This window comes from Geotrypetes seraphini, chromosome 2 (genome assembly GCF_902459505.1).
Source record: "Geotrypetes seraphini chromosome 2, aGeoSer1.1, whole genome shotgun sequence".
Classification (NCBI taxonomy): domain Eukaryota; kingdom Metazoa; phylum Chordata; class Amphibia; order Gymnophiona; family Dermophiidae; genus Geotrypetes; species Geotrypetes seraphini.
In genome coordinates, this window is record NC_047085.1 from 354,345,412 (window position 1) to 354,361,668 (window position 16,257).

The 16,257-nt window shown below is 43.5% G+C and overlaps 1 protein-coding gene across 5 annotated transcripts in view; it reads right to left on the reverse strand.

Moving 5' to 3' along the window:
- FYCO1 (FYVE and coiled-coil domain autophagy adaptor 1) overlaps positions 1–16,257 on the reverse strand; it is a 248,169-nt gene that overhangs the window by 31,087 nt on the left and 200,825 nt on the right. For 4 of the 5 annotated variants that reach the window (XM_033930418.1, XM_033930417.1, XM_033930419.1 and 1 more), the window contains one exon: positions 4,052–4,193. In XM_033930418.1, coding sequence (XP_033786309.1) covers positions 4,052–4,193 — 142 coding nt within the window. The remainder of the gene's footprint in view (positions 1–4,051; positions 4,194–16,257) is intronic. The other variant, XM_033930420.1, reaches the window with a different exon arrangement.

The following is a 16,257-nucleotide window of genomic DNA, read 5'->3' on the forward strand; positions in this document are numbered from 1 at the left end:
ATCTCTCCCACCCACCCCCAGGTGGGAATGTACCACCATCTGCCTGACCGGGATTAACAGGCAGATACTAACGAACTGGGTAACACAATAATACTTCAACTACCCCGATATTGACTGGGTAAATGTAACATTAGGCTATGCTAGGGAGGTAAAATTCTTTGGTGAAATCAAGGACTGCTTTATGGAGCACCTGGCTCAGAAACCAACAAGAGGCTAAGTAATTCTAGACCTAATTCTTAGTGGAGGGCATGAATTCATGCAGGAGGTAATGGTGATGGAGCCACTTGATAACAGTGATCATAACATGATTAGATTTGATATAATCTCTGAAGTAAGTACATACAGGAAATCCAATACAATAGCATTTAACTTTAAAAACGCTTCTTTAGAGGCAAATTAACTCCCCCTCCATCCTTTGTATATATTTTTTTTGTCTTGATATATTTTTTACCACCTCTTGTACCTCCCTCCCCTATCATGTTAGTCTTGTGCAATATTTGTAACCTCCTCCCACTCCTCCACATTTAATTATCATGTGGTGGTGTGTGTTTTTAATGTTTGTTTTTAAATATTTTTATTGACTGTAAAACCATCTAGTTAAATTTTGATGGACGGTATATCAAAGAAATAATAAACTTGAAACTTAGAAGAACAGCTGTAAATGTCAAAAATTTACATCAAACATGGATGTTATTCAAAAAACACCATCCTGAAAGCCCAGACCAGATATATTCAATGTATGTACTTTGGCATTTGTGTCGCAGCTTTTAGAAATCAAGAAAGAAATTACTAAATAAAAAATGAGGAGGAAGGCTAAACAGCAGCCAGCATGGTTAACAAGTGAGATGAAGGAAGCTATTACAGCTAAAAGGACATCCTTCAGAAGGATCTGACTGAAAATAATAGGATATAGGTTATCAAGTAAACCAACCCTCTAATGAATCCCCTATGATATTTCCAAGCAAAGCATACCCTTTATATTGCTATTATCTTCAGGTAATGTTACTAATTTCAATAGGATAAAAACGCCTCAGAACTGGAGCCACAAACCCATCAGGGTCTCAAAAGTGATACAATCACTATGCTCCTAATAGGAAACCACACACCGATTTGGTGTTCCACTAAATGTCAACAAGAATGCTATACTTCACTCTATCATGCTGATGTATTATATATCACAACGGGGATTCTCAGAACGCCACCCTGTCCAAACAGGAACAGCACTCGTCACTTATTCCAACCCAATTATGCGATATGAAGTACTTTTATGCTTTTTTAAAATATATTTTGTTATAAATTTATCTTAATTTCATATTAAATACTGAATTCTCCATTTCATTTCATTTCTTTTAGAATTACTTAACTCATTTCATTTCCTTTCCTAAATGCTAAGGGGCTCATAATTGAAAGAGAAAAACGTCCAAAAACCGGCCTAAGTCGGCACTCGGACGAACATTTCTGAAAAATGTCCAAGTGCCGATAATAAAACCGGATTTTGGACGTATTTCTAAACGACCTAGGCCTTCATAGTGCTGCTCAACGTCCAAAGCTAAATGGGGCATTTTGGGAGGCATGTTGAGGGCGGGAATTGGGCGGGACGTGGGCCAGCTTAGACTTAGTCGTACAGCATGTATAACCCAAAGTTTAACAACAGAGCCTAGACGGTCTAAGTCACAAAAATCCACCCAAACTCACTAGATAAGCACAGAAAACACATAATACAGACCCCCCCCACACACTACCCCAGTGATCACCAACCCCCCCACCCCATAAAAATTTTATTCACAACTTTAAATTTCAGCCTCCAGACCATCATCACCTGGCCACCTGGCATGGGAAAGCCTAGTCGTCCATCCCAGAGGCAGCTTAAGTCATCTTGGGGGTGGGTTAGGGACCCATAGAGAAGAGGACCCATGCCCATAAGCCCCTGTAATCACTGCATTGATACATATATATGTGCACTGCCCTATACACCCCTTAAACCCATTTGCTGGCATATAAGTGGCTCCTGCAGCCATAAGGGCTATTGGGGTGGTAGATAAGTGGGTCTAGGGGATTCTGGAGGTGGTTTTGGGGGCTCACCATAACCTATAAGGGAGCTGTAGGGAGGAGAAGACATGGCACTCTTTTTGTGAATTTCACAGCAGTGCCCTGTAAGGTACCCCACTATTTAGGTGGCATGTCTGGGTGTGCAGTCCATCACTTTGCAGACCCCTCCCACGTCCAACAGGGCTTGTTCTAGGCGTTTTGGACTTGGACGGAAAGTTGGACGGAAATGTGGTATAAAGATGGACGATTTAGTGGCTTGGACGATCAGATCGGCAGGACGTATAATTAGACGATTTTCGAAAGTAAAAAAAAGTTGGACGTATCTTTCGAAAATGTGTCTTAGGCTCTTTTTAACTTTGGACGACTTGCGAGATGGACGTAAACGGACTTAGACGTCCCTTTCGATTATGCCCCTCTAATTGGATTTAAACTTAGCTTTATGCTGTTGTTGCACTAGTCCCCACCAACGTGTTTCGAATCTTCCTCAGGAACAACAACAGCATAAAGCTAAGTTTAAATACAATTAGCTTTTAGGAAAGGAAATGAAATGAGTTAAGTAATTCTAAAAGAAATGAAATGAAATGGAGAATTCAGTATTTAATATGAAATAAAGATAAATTTATAACAAAATATTTTTTTAAAAAGCATAAAAGTACTCCATATCACATAATTGGGTTGGAATCAGTGAAGAGTGCTGCCATGCTGTTCCTTTTTGGACAGGGTGGCATTCTGAGAATCCCCGTTGTGATATATAATACATCAGCATGATAGAGTGAAGCCTAACAGGAAACAACATAAGGAATGGCGAGTAAAATGCAATGCACTGGTATAGAAGGCAAAGAGACATTGAAAAGAAGATAAGGTTGGAGGCAAAAACACATAGTAAAACCTTTTTGAGGTATATTAAAAAAAAACAAAATGCCAGGAAAAGAATCAGTTGGACTGCTAGATGACCAAGGGGCAACAAGTGCGCTCAGGGAAGACGAGGTCATAGCAGAGAGATTAAAGGAATTCTTAGCTTCCCTGTTCAACCTCCCATTAAACAGAAATGGAAGATGGGTGGGGGGATGGGAGAAACGCTGGATGGGAGGGCAATTGGGATAAGAGAGATGGTGGAGCCAGGAGTGGTAAAGAGGAGGAGAGATGATAATCCTTGGGGTGGTGGGGAGGGAAGGAGGAGGAGGAAGAAAAATAAGGGAGAGATGCTAGATGGTAGAGTAGTTAGGAACAGAAAGGGAGAGGTGGTGGACCCATGGGTGGTGATGGGGAGGGAGAGAGAAAGGGAGAGATGGTAGACCTGAGAAGGGTGGGGAGAGGAGGAAGAGGAAAAAGAAGAATTGAGATAAGCTGGATAGGTGATACGAGCACAGGGTAGCAACACCAGAGTCAGAGAATGAGAAGATTAGAAAGAAAATCACCAGACTGCAGATGTAAGATAAATGATTTTATTTTTAGTGTAGTAACTGAAATGTGTCGATTATTAGTATTTATATCTGCTGCCTCTATATTGCACTGTACAAGGGGAGCTTTTTAATCGTAATTAATTGTGCAATTAAAAATTTTAATTGATGTACATCCCTAGTATATACTACTATTTTCGGACAAGTGAGCACTGTAGTGTACACATAGGATTTATGTGAGGCACTTCATTTACTTTATGGAGTTTATTATGGGACTCACCCATGACGGTGTGTAAGAGCAGTGATTCATAAAGTCATGTTCACTCATGACAGTTCGTTACATAATTAGCTCTGAGATAGGCACCCAAAGATTATTCAGTGACTTTTTTTTTACTCTGGAGGGTGAGCCTCATTAACATTTTTATTATTAAGAAAACATCATTTTGATTTGGTACACACATATAACCTTCAATTAAAGATTCTACAGGTTTTTACACTTCAGTAGCTCATGTGATTATTTTGGGCGCGTTTGAATTTGCTACAACCTCCAATTTACAAGAGTGGAAACAAATGAATCCAGTTTTAAGCTAACTTATACTCACAGTTCTGCAGTACTATGGTCTGGCGAGTCTTCAGTGTGACTTTCTGTCTGGATGGAGTCAGTATCTTGCACTTCATTAAGTTCTTCGTCTGTGATAATATGAAACACTGTATCTTCAAGTATTTTGGAGGCTTCATCTGTAACTACCATACAAATCAAAATCAAGGTGTCTGTTACTATTCTGTGCACCCAGAAGGTACAGTATTTCCCCATATATATGCCGCCCCCATGTACAGGCTGCAGCAAACAGTGATCTATGTTTTAAAACCGGTAGATAAGACGCCCCATGGCATTAGCCGTGGCTTATCTTACCGGTACATTACCTGCTGGACGGCTGCCGGCTGCCTCCTCGAATCTCGCATCCAGCGGTGCAGGGCAGTTGCGATCTTTTCGGCATCCAACGAGAATTGACGGAAGCCATTCAGCAAGCGGTACGGGGCCAGGCTGGATGCCGAAAAGATCGCAACTGCCCTGCACCGCTGGCCGCAAGCTTCAAAGAAGCAGCAGGCAGCCGTCCAGCGAGGGACGTATTTAAGGGAGATTTTAAAAAGGTACGGGGGGTGGGGGGGGTGATTTAAAAAGGTACAGGGGGTGGGGGGGTGATTTTAAAGGTTTAGATAGGCCGCCCCATTTAAGTAAGCCGCACCCCATAGGCAGGTTTGTAAAACCCATGTATAGGCTGCGGCCTATATATGGGGAAATACGAAACATTTTGCTAAGGCCTCTGGACCCTGTAAAATATCACCACAGACCTAAATTACCCGGAGAGATAATCAGATACTGGAGCTGAATCATCATTATCTGCACAATGGTGACAACTTACAGACCACCTTGATATCCAGCAACCAGTATCTGGAGAGCAGCCAGAGCAAAATATCAGTGTATACATTTAAACACCACAGCCATTGTGGAATTTAAATATTAACCTGTACATTTCTAGTAAACACATTTCACTGCTCCAGTGTAGTTACATACAGTAGAAGGGGAGTCAACTTGCCACTCATTAGTATCCAAATTAGGGGGAACAAAGTTTCTTTGTTGAAGTAAATGACAAAAGAACAGGAGAAACCAGGTTTGGACAAACTTTCTACTTTCAAAGGTCTCAGAAGAATTGAGGTCTTGAGAGAGAATTTATTTTTTATTTTTTTTAAATTCTTTATCGATTTTTCAAACTACAAATGCGCAATACACATCTCCCTCGTTATTCGCGGGGGATAGGGGCAGAGCGAATAGGGAAATACTGCGAATATCCGGCTCTGACCCACCCTCGCCTCCCTCCCCTGGCATCCTGGCCTTACCTGGTAGTCTAGCGGGCTTTCAGGGCAGGAGCGATCTTCCTACGCTCCTGCCCCGTGCAGATCGCCAATAGGAAATAGCTGCTGTGAGTTCCCGTAGTCTCTCGAGATTACGACGAGAACTCCCCACAGCCATTTCCTATTGGCGATCTACACGGGGCAGGAGCGTAGGACAGGAGCGTAGGAAGATCGCTCCTGCCCCGAAAGCCCGCTAGACCACCATGTAAGGCCGGGATACTGGGGGGGAAAGCAAAAATATGGGTTTGTTTTTTCCCCCTTCCCCCCAAAAAAAATCACGATTATGTGAAATCGCGAGTGCGGAAACCGTGAATGGGGAGGGGGAAGTGTAAATGATTCACATATTTGCACATTACATAATAAGCGCAACAAAACTTACAAATACTACTGCATAATGAAATTTCCCCCACCCTCCCAGCTAATAAACAAATATAATAAAACCTTCATGAAATTATTCATAAAATACTTGAATCAATTCCAGTTCTATTCCCTTCCCCCCCCCCCTCCAGGATGTGTATGTTTACTTGACTATAAAATTAAATTAATTATTCCTCTTTACAGTATTTAGCCAATGGCTCCCAAACATCCATAAAATTCTTAAAACGTCCCTGTTGTATGTCCTTGCAATGTTCCATTTTATAAGTATAACACATGGATTCCCACCAGAATGTGTAGTTCAACCTATCCCAGTTTTTCCAATTTCTTAAAATAAGCTGCATGGCAACCGCTGTCATTACAAAAAGTAGCTTGTTATCTCACAGATAATTGTCTCTCATAAGTGTACCAAATAAAATAGTATCATAAGATTAAGCCACTGGATTCTCTAACATATTTACTTGGTCCAAATAGACCTCCAAAACTGCAGTATGAAGGGACAATAGTAAAGTAAATGATCTAAAGTCCCAGCTTCAAGATGACAATGCCAGCATCTATTAGACTTGGAATCATCTAATTTATGTAAATGAACAGGGGTCCAGAAAGCTCTGTGTAATAAGAAAAACCAAGTTTGCCTCATAGATGCTGACACCGTACATCTCATCCTCCAAGTCCAAATTTGTGGCCATCTTTTTTTGCTCAGCAGAGCAGTCTTGAATGCATGTGTCATGACTTCTAGGGCTCCTTTTATCAAACCGCGCTAGCAGTTTAAAGCACGTAATAGCGCACATTAAACTGCCGGCACGCTAGCCGCTAACGCCTGCCTTGAGCAGGCGGTAGTTTTTTGGCCAGTGCAGGGGTTAGCGCGTGATTAAAAGTCATGCGCGCTAACCCCGCTAGCACAGCTTGATAAAAGGAATCCCTAGTCTAAGCACTAGACGAATATTGTTCAATGCAAGAACTGTGGGACAATGGCGGCCACCACTGTCATTCTGGATTTTTTTGCTTGTTTTCTTTTGTTTTTTTGCAGCTGGATGCAGGCCATAGGACTTACGTTGCATTATGCCTTGGCTGGAGCATGTGGACTCTAAGCAGTACAAAGCGAGTCTAGGCTGAAGCAGTGCCGCTTGATTCCCTGAATGTCCATTGAGGAAGTGCCTTCTTTTTCGACATCATCGAAGCCTGCTCGAAACTCATGGACAATGGTAACGATGTCCTTCTGGTGCTGCTGGATCTCAGTGTGGCGTTCGACCCTATTGACCCATCCTCTCCTCATTGGAATCCAAGACATTGCGCAACAATGGTTCTCCTCTTTCCTGAATAATAGATTCCAAAGTATTCTGTGTGTGGCGCAGTGGTTAAAGCTACAGCCTCAGCACCCTGAGGTTGTGGGTTCAAACCCACGCTGCTCCTTGTCACCGTGGGCAAGTCACTTAATCCCCCCATTGCCCCAGGTACATTATATAGATTGTGAGCCCGCCGGGACAGACAGGGAAAAATGCTTGAGTACCTGAATAAATTCATGTAAAACCGATAAATTCATGTAAAACCGTTCTGAGCTCCCCTGGGAGAATCGTATAGAAAAGGGAATAAATAAATAAACAACACACTATCAAAACTGATCAAATATGGTGTTCCACAGGGGGCTCTGCTATCCCCCCTATTATTCAATCTCTCCATTAGACCTGTCCTATACGGGATCCGGAAGGTTCGCCCCCCACATTTCGCCCCCAGCAATTCGCCCCTCACATTTCGCCCCCGCACATTTCGCCCCCCGGATGTTTCGCCCCCACACATTTCGCCCCCGCACATTTCGCCCCACACATTTCGCCCCCACACATTTCGCCCCCGCACATTTCGCCCCTGAGCGTTGGATTATGTGTACTGCACATTTCGCCCCTGAGCGTTCCTCCGTTCTCTCTCTCTCACTCTAACTTTGTATCCCTTCCCACCTCCCCTTTCTGGTCTGAGTCATTCTTTTCCTCTCTTTATCTTTCCCCTACCCCACCCCCAATTGTAGGTCCAGCATCTGTTCCTTCCCACCCTCTTTTCTGGTATGGGTCACTTTCTCTCCTCCCCTCCCCACTTATGGTTCCAGCACTCTGAAGCAGCAGCGGCCGCCGATCCTGACAATCTCACTTACCCGAAGCAGTAGTGGCAGCCTGTGAGCAGAGGCAGTGCCGTAAACAGGCTGCTTTCGGCCAGCCCTGGCAGGGGTCGGGGGAGACGGGGCCATGGGGGGGGTTAATGGGAGCTTTTAGCCCAAGTCCGACGTGGACTTCATGAGCTGTTCGGAGCAGTTGTCGGTTGGATTGGGATCGAGGTGAGCTGGAGTGACGGGGAGGGTTTCAGGCTTCTCTCTCTCCTCTTCCAAGTCTGTCCTTCCTCCCGTGGGAAGAACTCTTAGCCTTCGCTCCGGGCCTAAAGTTGGCCCGGGTTCTGTGATTTGACCCCCGAGGCCTCTTTCTCTTGACAGCTCATGTCCCAATGCCAGAGTTGGAGGAGGGAGAGGGGGGGGGGGGCACCGCCGCTCACTTCGTTTTCCACGAGGTGAGCTGGAGTGACGGGGAGGGTTTCAGGCTTCTCTCTCTCCTCTTCCAAGTCTGTCCTTCCTCCCGTGGGAAGAACTCTTAGCCTTCGCTCCGGGCCTAAAGTTGGCCCGGGTTCTGTGATTTGACCCCCGAGGCCTCTTTCTCTTGACAGCTCATGTCCCAATGCCAGAGTTGGAGGAGGGAGAGGGGGGGGGGGCACCGCCGCTCACTTCGTTTTCCACGAGGTGAGCTGGAGTGACGGGGAGGGTTTCAGGCTTCTCTCTCTCCTCTTCCAAGTCTGTCCTTCCTCCCGTGGGAACAACTCTTAGCCTTCGCTCCGGGCCTAAAGTTGGCCCGGGTTCTGTGATTTGACCCCCGAGGCCTCTTTCTCTTGACAGCTCATGTCCCAATGCCAGAGTTGGAGGAGGGAGAGGGGGGGGGGGGGCACCGCCGCTCACTTCGTTTTCCACATAGACCCTCACGAAATGTTTCCAAAGAAAAGTCGCTTTGGTTTTCCCCGTCTCCTCCCCTAACTTTTCGCTCTTAAATCTGGGGAAGTCTTGGCTTTTCTGACCCTAACTTCATTCACTTCGCAGCCCAGGTGAAAAGGGCAGGAAGGAGGTGCGTTTTCTTCTCCTCCTCTCTGGCTTTGGGGGTAGCGGTGGCCAAGTGGCCTTTTGGCCATTGCTTCAGCTGCTTGAAAGGAGCCGGTGCTGGCTGTGGGCTGGCAGCACCGCCGTCCATGACAACACCCACTCCCTCCCGCACCGCCGTCCAAGTGGCCTTTTGGCCATTGCTTCAGCTGCTTGAAAGGAGCCGGTGCTGGCTGTGGGCTGGCAGCACCGCCGTCCATGACACCACCCACTCCCTCCCGCACCGCCGTCCAAGTGGCCTTTTGGCCATTGCTTCAGCTGCTTGAAAGGAGCCGGTGCTGGCTGTGGGCTGGCAGCACCGCCGTCCATGACAACACCCACTCCCTCCCGCACCGCCGTCCATGGCAGGCAAAGCACACAAGAAAGCCCCCACCCCACCGGGGATCGCGGAGGGGCCCAGGCAGTGAAACAGGTGAGACGGCAGCAACTAAGCTCATGTTCCCTTTCGGCGGACCTGCGGCTCGTCGGAGGCGCGCGGCGTACGCTCCACATCAGCAGCGCCTGAAAAAGAAAAGTCAGGCGCGCTCCGAGTCAGGCGCGCTCCAAGACGGATTTCTTTTTCCCCTCAAAGGCAGGGGCGAAATGTGCGGGGGCGAAAAATACCTGGGGGCGAAATGTGGGGGGCGAAATGTGAGGGGCGAATTGCTGGGGGCGAAATGTGGGGGGCGAAACTTCCGTGAACCGTCCTATACATAGCCCAAAAATATCAAATACAGATTCACTCCTTTGCGGATGAAATTCAACTGTACCTACTGCAAGGAGAACCCTGTGATGCCCAGATTGCAAAACTCCTAAACTGCTTCTTAGAAATCAAAAACTAGATGTCTGTCAACAAATTACAACTAAATGCCACCAAGACTGAACTCTTTTTGGATCCACAAAGAACGCTGCAACCGTGCCCATCCCTCGCTGCATTGTACTCGACTATTAAAACTGCAAAAGACCAAGTGCGCAGCCTAGAAATACTCCTTGACTGCAACCTGTTATTTTACTACCTCAGAAAAATAAGGAACTACTTTTCAGAGTCTGACTTCGCCCAACTACTCTATGTCTTAATACTACACCACATGGATTACTGCAATGTGCTATTCATCAGGTTCGCGGCGAAAGAATGTACGTCGTCTCCAGCACGTTCAAAACGCCGCAATCAGACTCTAGCATTGGCTCACTGGCTGCCCATTAGAGCCTGATGCTAGTGTTCAAATCCTTGCACAACATGGCGCCGGGCTACATGATGGGTAAACGTCTTCCGTAAATGCCGAACCAGTCCCTCCGCTCCCAGGATGACATACGCCTCAAAACGTCCCCTGGTCGTGCCCTTCGACTGCAAACCGCCACACAATTGAAAGGATTATTAATATTGAATGACACTGCCTAGGATCCATGATAGCTGTTACAGGGAAACACAAGTACTATGAGAACGAGCAAGGCCAGAAATTTTTCAGCACCTGATGATAGGTGCTTGACAGAATCACACCCTCCCCGCACGAGATAAGCAAAGGGGGTAGGGGAAAAAGTATCCAATCCATAAAGAGGGGCTGGGTATACAACCCACGAGCTAAGCTAGTTGTTTTCAAGACATGCTGATTGGGAATTACCCTCTCAACATGAGGTAAGCACGCGTTTGTATATCCAATCTGGAAAAAGGGGATGGGGAAAAAGTACAATTTAAGGGAGGAAAGTTACCTGTAAAGCAGGGACATTTTTTCCATTGCTGATGAGCTATGTGATGACAATCTGAATAAGCCTCCTACTCGTGGTCCCTCTGATGGAGTGATGATAACCGGTAATGTATTGATTCAAACTCTGTACTTAATCAATGATTATGGCTAGAAATATTGTATATATGTAATAAAACTTAATTTGTATACTATTTTAATTTCCTGGCATTCTGTCCAGTGCGGAAAGTGACTGAAGGTCTTAAGTGAAGCCTTTTTAAATAGTAATACATTAATTGGCGTAGTCGGCAGGATTTCTCTAAAGAAAACCTGAGCGCTCTTGTGATACAGGAATGTTCAGGAAGAGAGAGAAATCCTCAAAAGAACCTACAGAGGTGCCCGGCTGGACCGAGGCACCGTATAATTTAATAGCACAAGAACTAGCCAATAATCATGGATTAGCAGAGTCATGGGAAAAGGTTCTGGGAAGTGCAGAACCAATTGATCTTGTACAAGTTTAGAAAAATGCCCCGATAAATCGGGTGATGTCGTTTAGAAAAAAAAAATGCCCCGATAAATCGGGTGATGTCGTTGCTTTGGCTCAAAGGAGCCGGGTATTAACTTCTGCATACCGAATAGTGCACATTCGGTTATGCAAACAGCAGTTCAGGAACAAATTAAAGCAGAACGGGCGCAGGTGGAAATAGAGAGGCGTTGTCTTATGCTGGAATGTAGTGGTAAACTTTGAAGAGATAAGTTAGATCACTATCAAAAGATAGCTGAGGAATCTGCAGTTCATATTGCTGCCATAAAATATAAGAAAAGGCACGGAAAAGGCGCGGTCGAGTAAATAGGATGTTGGAGTAAAAGTTCCTTTGTTTGAAAGAGTAAACTGCAAAGGGAGGGATTTTCACCCCCACCTTTTTCCTCCTTCAATGCTAACACGTGAAAGTTCCTTTGTTTGAAAGAGTAAACTGCAAAGGGAGGGATTTTCACCCCCACCTTTTCCCTCCTTCAATGCTAACACGTGAAGGTTCCTTTGTTTGAAAGAGTAAACTGCAAAGGGAGGGATTTTCACCCCCACCTTTTTCCTCCTTCAATGCTAACACGTGAATACTAGGCAGAGGGGAGGGGGAAAGAGACAGCATGGGGTCTGTCTGCAATTCTACGAATGTTGCAAAAACAGGGATCGATATTTAAAATATGCTTAAATATTAACAATTTGTAATGAAATTAATAATGTAAACAAGGAACCAAAGGGTTTATGGATAAAACTTTACCAAGCCTTATGCTATTTGGAGTTCCGATTAGCCGATATAAGCTACTTGAAGTTAATTGAAAGTTGTTTTGCTGTTCAGGAAACAAAGAAAGTTTATTTAAGTTTGAAAGAGTTTCTGTAGGGTAGATCTATGCTGTTAAGAACAATGGAGGTAATTTAGAAGCTATTTGTCTGATGTAGCCTGAATTTTTTTTTCTTTTCCTTGTTTCTTTAAGAGATGGTTAAAAGCAGGGAGATAGTCTGTAGAACGAACGTACAAGAATGTGGAAGAAAGCTTTGTGAGACGTGTTAAGGAAGGATGTGCCTTTTGTTGTAGTAACAAGCAGGCTGACTAGTCACTGTCTGAAAGCGTAACAAGCAGGCTGACTAGTCACTGTCTGAAAGCTGGCCGCGGACTTTTCAGCAGTCCGAAATAAGTTTTTAAGAACGATAAAATAATATTGGAAATGTTATAAAATGTTAATGTATATTCCTGTAAGTAGGTTTCAGGTTTGTTTGAACGTGCCCAATCTCAATTTGCATTCCCATGGCAAGGGAGACAATTTACTTTTACTAGGCTACCACAGGGATGGTTACATAGTCCTACCATTTGTCCTCAAATAGTAGCGGAACATTTAGATGAATTTCAGAAATTCACCTCTATACAAATTTCTCATTATGTTGACGACATATTGATACAGGGAACAACGAAGGAAGAGGTGCAAGGGCAGTTGGATTTATTAATTGACTATATGAAAAAAGAAGGGATGGGAAATAAATCCAACAAAAATACAAGGACCGGCAACGTCGGTAAAATTTTTAGGAATTCAGTGGAATAGAGGATATGGGGAAATCATTGAGAAAAAATATTAGATTTTCCCACTCCAAAGAATATACAAGGTAACTAGTAAAAAATATGAGTTTATGTGGGGAGAAGAACATCAGGTTGCTTTTGCCAAGTCAAATAGAGTAGGATATGCTCAGGAACAAAGTATTATTAAATGGAAATGGTACATTTCCCAAAGAGCTAAAATAGGTGAGCATGGGGTAGCTACTTTGCATGAAAAAATAGCTAATATTCCTAACGAAGAGCTGGAAATCATAAAGCCAGTATATGCTCATGAATCCCCAGTGAAATGGGGAGTGGAATATCTTTTTACTGACTCCTGGTCGGTCGCTAATGGTCTTGCTACATGGTTAATGGGGTGGAAGTCCCATAATTGGTTAATTCATGGTAAGGAATTGTGGGGTAAAGAATTGTGGCAAGACATAGAAAAAATTGTACAGGAGACAACAGTGTCAGTATTTCATGTAGATGCACATATGCCTGTTGATTCAATGGAACGATTGTTTAATTCCCAAGCAGATGCTGCAGCTACCATTTCTGTAACAACTACTAATGAAATTCCTAAGGTGGAAGAATGGTTGGAAGGTACAGCCATTTGGACACATCAGAAAAGTGGACATCTTGGAGAAAAAGCTACTTACAGGTGGGCTCAGGAACGAGGGATTCCTTTGACAATAGATGTGATCAAACATGTGATCGGAAAATGTCCGGTGTGTCAACATATCAAGAACGGGAAGTACCACATAAGGTAATGGGGCACGGGGTGATTTGCCAGCCCAGATTTGGCAAATGGGTTTCATAGGACCGTTACCCGAAAGTCATAAATGTAAATATATGTGTACTGCTGTAGATTATTACTAGCATTCCCTTGTGCTTCTGCGTCACAATGGAGCACTCTAAGGACTTTAGACATGATTATTCAGTATTATGGTATGCCCTTACAAATACAAACTGATAATGGATCACATTTTACGGGAGGGCAGATAAAAGAATATGCTAAGGAAAATAATATTGAATGGGTATATCACATACCCTATTATCCCCAGGTAGCGGGATTAATTGAACGGATGAATGGACTTTTGAAAGAGGCCCTTAAAAAACTAACTACAGATGACAAATATGGGCAGTGGAGGGATAATGTAACCCCCAATTTGACGATTAGGAAACTGTCCATAGCCAAAATCTGGATTAGCAATCCTAAAGGACCTCCGGAACCAGCGGAGGTGATTGCAATCGGGAAAGATAAGGCTCTCCTTGTAATGAAACCGGGAGTGGAAAAATGGGAATATGTCCCTCAGGAGAAATGTTATTTGAGAGAGTAATAATGTTTTCTGAAACTTGCAGATATACGTGTGCCTTGGAATCCTTGGAATATGGTATGGGGTAAGAGGCGCTGCCCCCGGGCGACGTATTACAATTAAAGAAGGGGTCGTTATGTCATGGAGATGGAAGCATTCTTCAATGAATCGGAAGCAAGATAACTTCACTTGCAGCACTAACTCCAGATGTATCATTGCAAATGTGACAACAAGAGACCATACATGGACTACAGAAATTAAAAGCAATGAACACACTAGAAATGAGCAGATATGGAGGACCGTGTTTAATAAACAATTTCAAGCACTAGAAGTACAATGTAATGATACTCATGTGTAAATATGTAGTGTTACCCCTCATACTAGGGGAACCTCAGAAGCAATTTTTCTGGGCACCTAAATTTAATTTTACTCCACATTGCAAGGGCGAATTTGTAAATTACAATCAATAATATATGATGTGTGTGAATGGACTATATTATTGAAATAGCACCACGCGTAATATGTGTGGTGACTAATGAGCCAATAATTACCAAAAATGATAGTACCCTTTGCAGGATGCTTACACAATATGTCAACACTTCTTTGGCAGAATCAAACTTATGTTTGAACACCTGATATAGGATTTAGAACAAATGTATTCTGGGAGAACAACTTTTCCGTTCCAAATTGGGATTTAAAGTTGGGAAAGTTAAAAGCTATAATACTATGATAAATCAGTCCATAAGGAATTTGAACAAAAGCATCACCAGATTAGTAATTATATTAACCATAGTAGTACTTGTTCTGTCCTTGTGGAATTGTTATGTGGTTTATGGACTATGCTGTAAATCAACACGGCCCACGATGGTATCCTATGGCAGTATCACTCAATAAGGACCGAATGTGATACAAATGTGAAACGTATGATATGAAAGGATTATTAATATTGAATGACACTGCCTAGGATCCATGATAGCTGTTACAGGGAAACACAAGTACTATGAGAACGAGCAAGGCCAGAAATTTTTCAGCACCTGATGATAGGTGCTTGACAGAATCACACCCTCCCCGCACGAGATAAGCAAAGGGGGTAGGGGAAAAAGTATCCAATCCATAAAGAGGGGCTGGGTATACAACCCACGAGCTAAGCTAGTTGTTTTCAAGACATGCTGATTGGGAATTACCCTCTCAACATGAGGTAAGCACGCGTTTGTATATCCAATCTGGAAAAAGGGGATGGGGAAAAAGTACAATTTAAGGGAGGAAAGTTACCTGTAAAGCAGGGACATTTTTTCCATTGCTGATGAGCTATGTGATGACAATCTGAATAAGCCTCCTACTCGTGGTCCCTCCGATGGAGTGATGATAACCGGTAATGTATTGATTCAAACTCTGTACTTAATCAATGATTATGGCTAGAAATATTGTATATATGTAATAAAACTTAATTTGTATACTATTTTAATTTCCTGGCATTCTGTCCAGTGCGGAAAGTGACTGAAGGTCTTAAGTGAAGCCTTTTTAAATAGTAATACAGGTCCTACTCCTACTTCATACTAAACCACTGGAATCGACTGCCCCTGCAGATCAGATCCTTTGAAGGACTCCTCAGCTTCAAAAAATCAATAAAAACATACCTCTTCACCTAATAATAATAATAATAATAATTTTATTTCTTATATACCGCTGTACCGTGAGGTTCTAAGCGGTTTACAGTATAAACAGAAGAAATGCAATAAGTAAGATTAATTAACCCCTGCCCCTGACCGATGGACTACAAAGAAACATATGTTGGTACCAGAACCAGCGTGTGTCACGTAAGGAAAACTTGTATTGTAAAATCTTGCACTATAACTGTGGCAAATCTAACCTGTAAATTGTCTATTAGGATAAAACTTGCACTGAAAACCTTTCACTGTAATGATAACTTTGGCAAATTGTAACTGGTAAACTGTATATTAATATTACACCCTAAAATATGTCAAGTTAGGATAAAAACTTGCATCGTAAACTTGTGCTGAAATTATATATGTTTAACCTGTAACCCATTCTGAGCACTTTGTGGACAATGGGATGGAAAACGAATTAATTAAATAAATAATATATGTGAGTAAATTCATTCTCACACCATTTTGGATTTGTCCCTCCTCCTCCTCCTCCCAAGTCTCTCCTACCTCCCGCCCTCCCTCCTCTGGTGACTAGAACTTCCAGCGCTGATCCATTTAGTCCTGTGGTGAATGACACGTCTCTCTTCCCTCCTCTCCCCACCCTCAC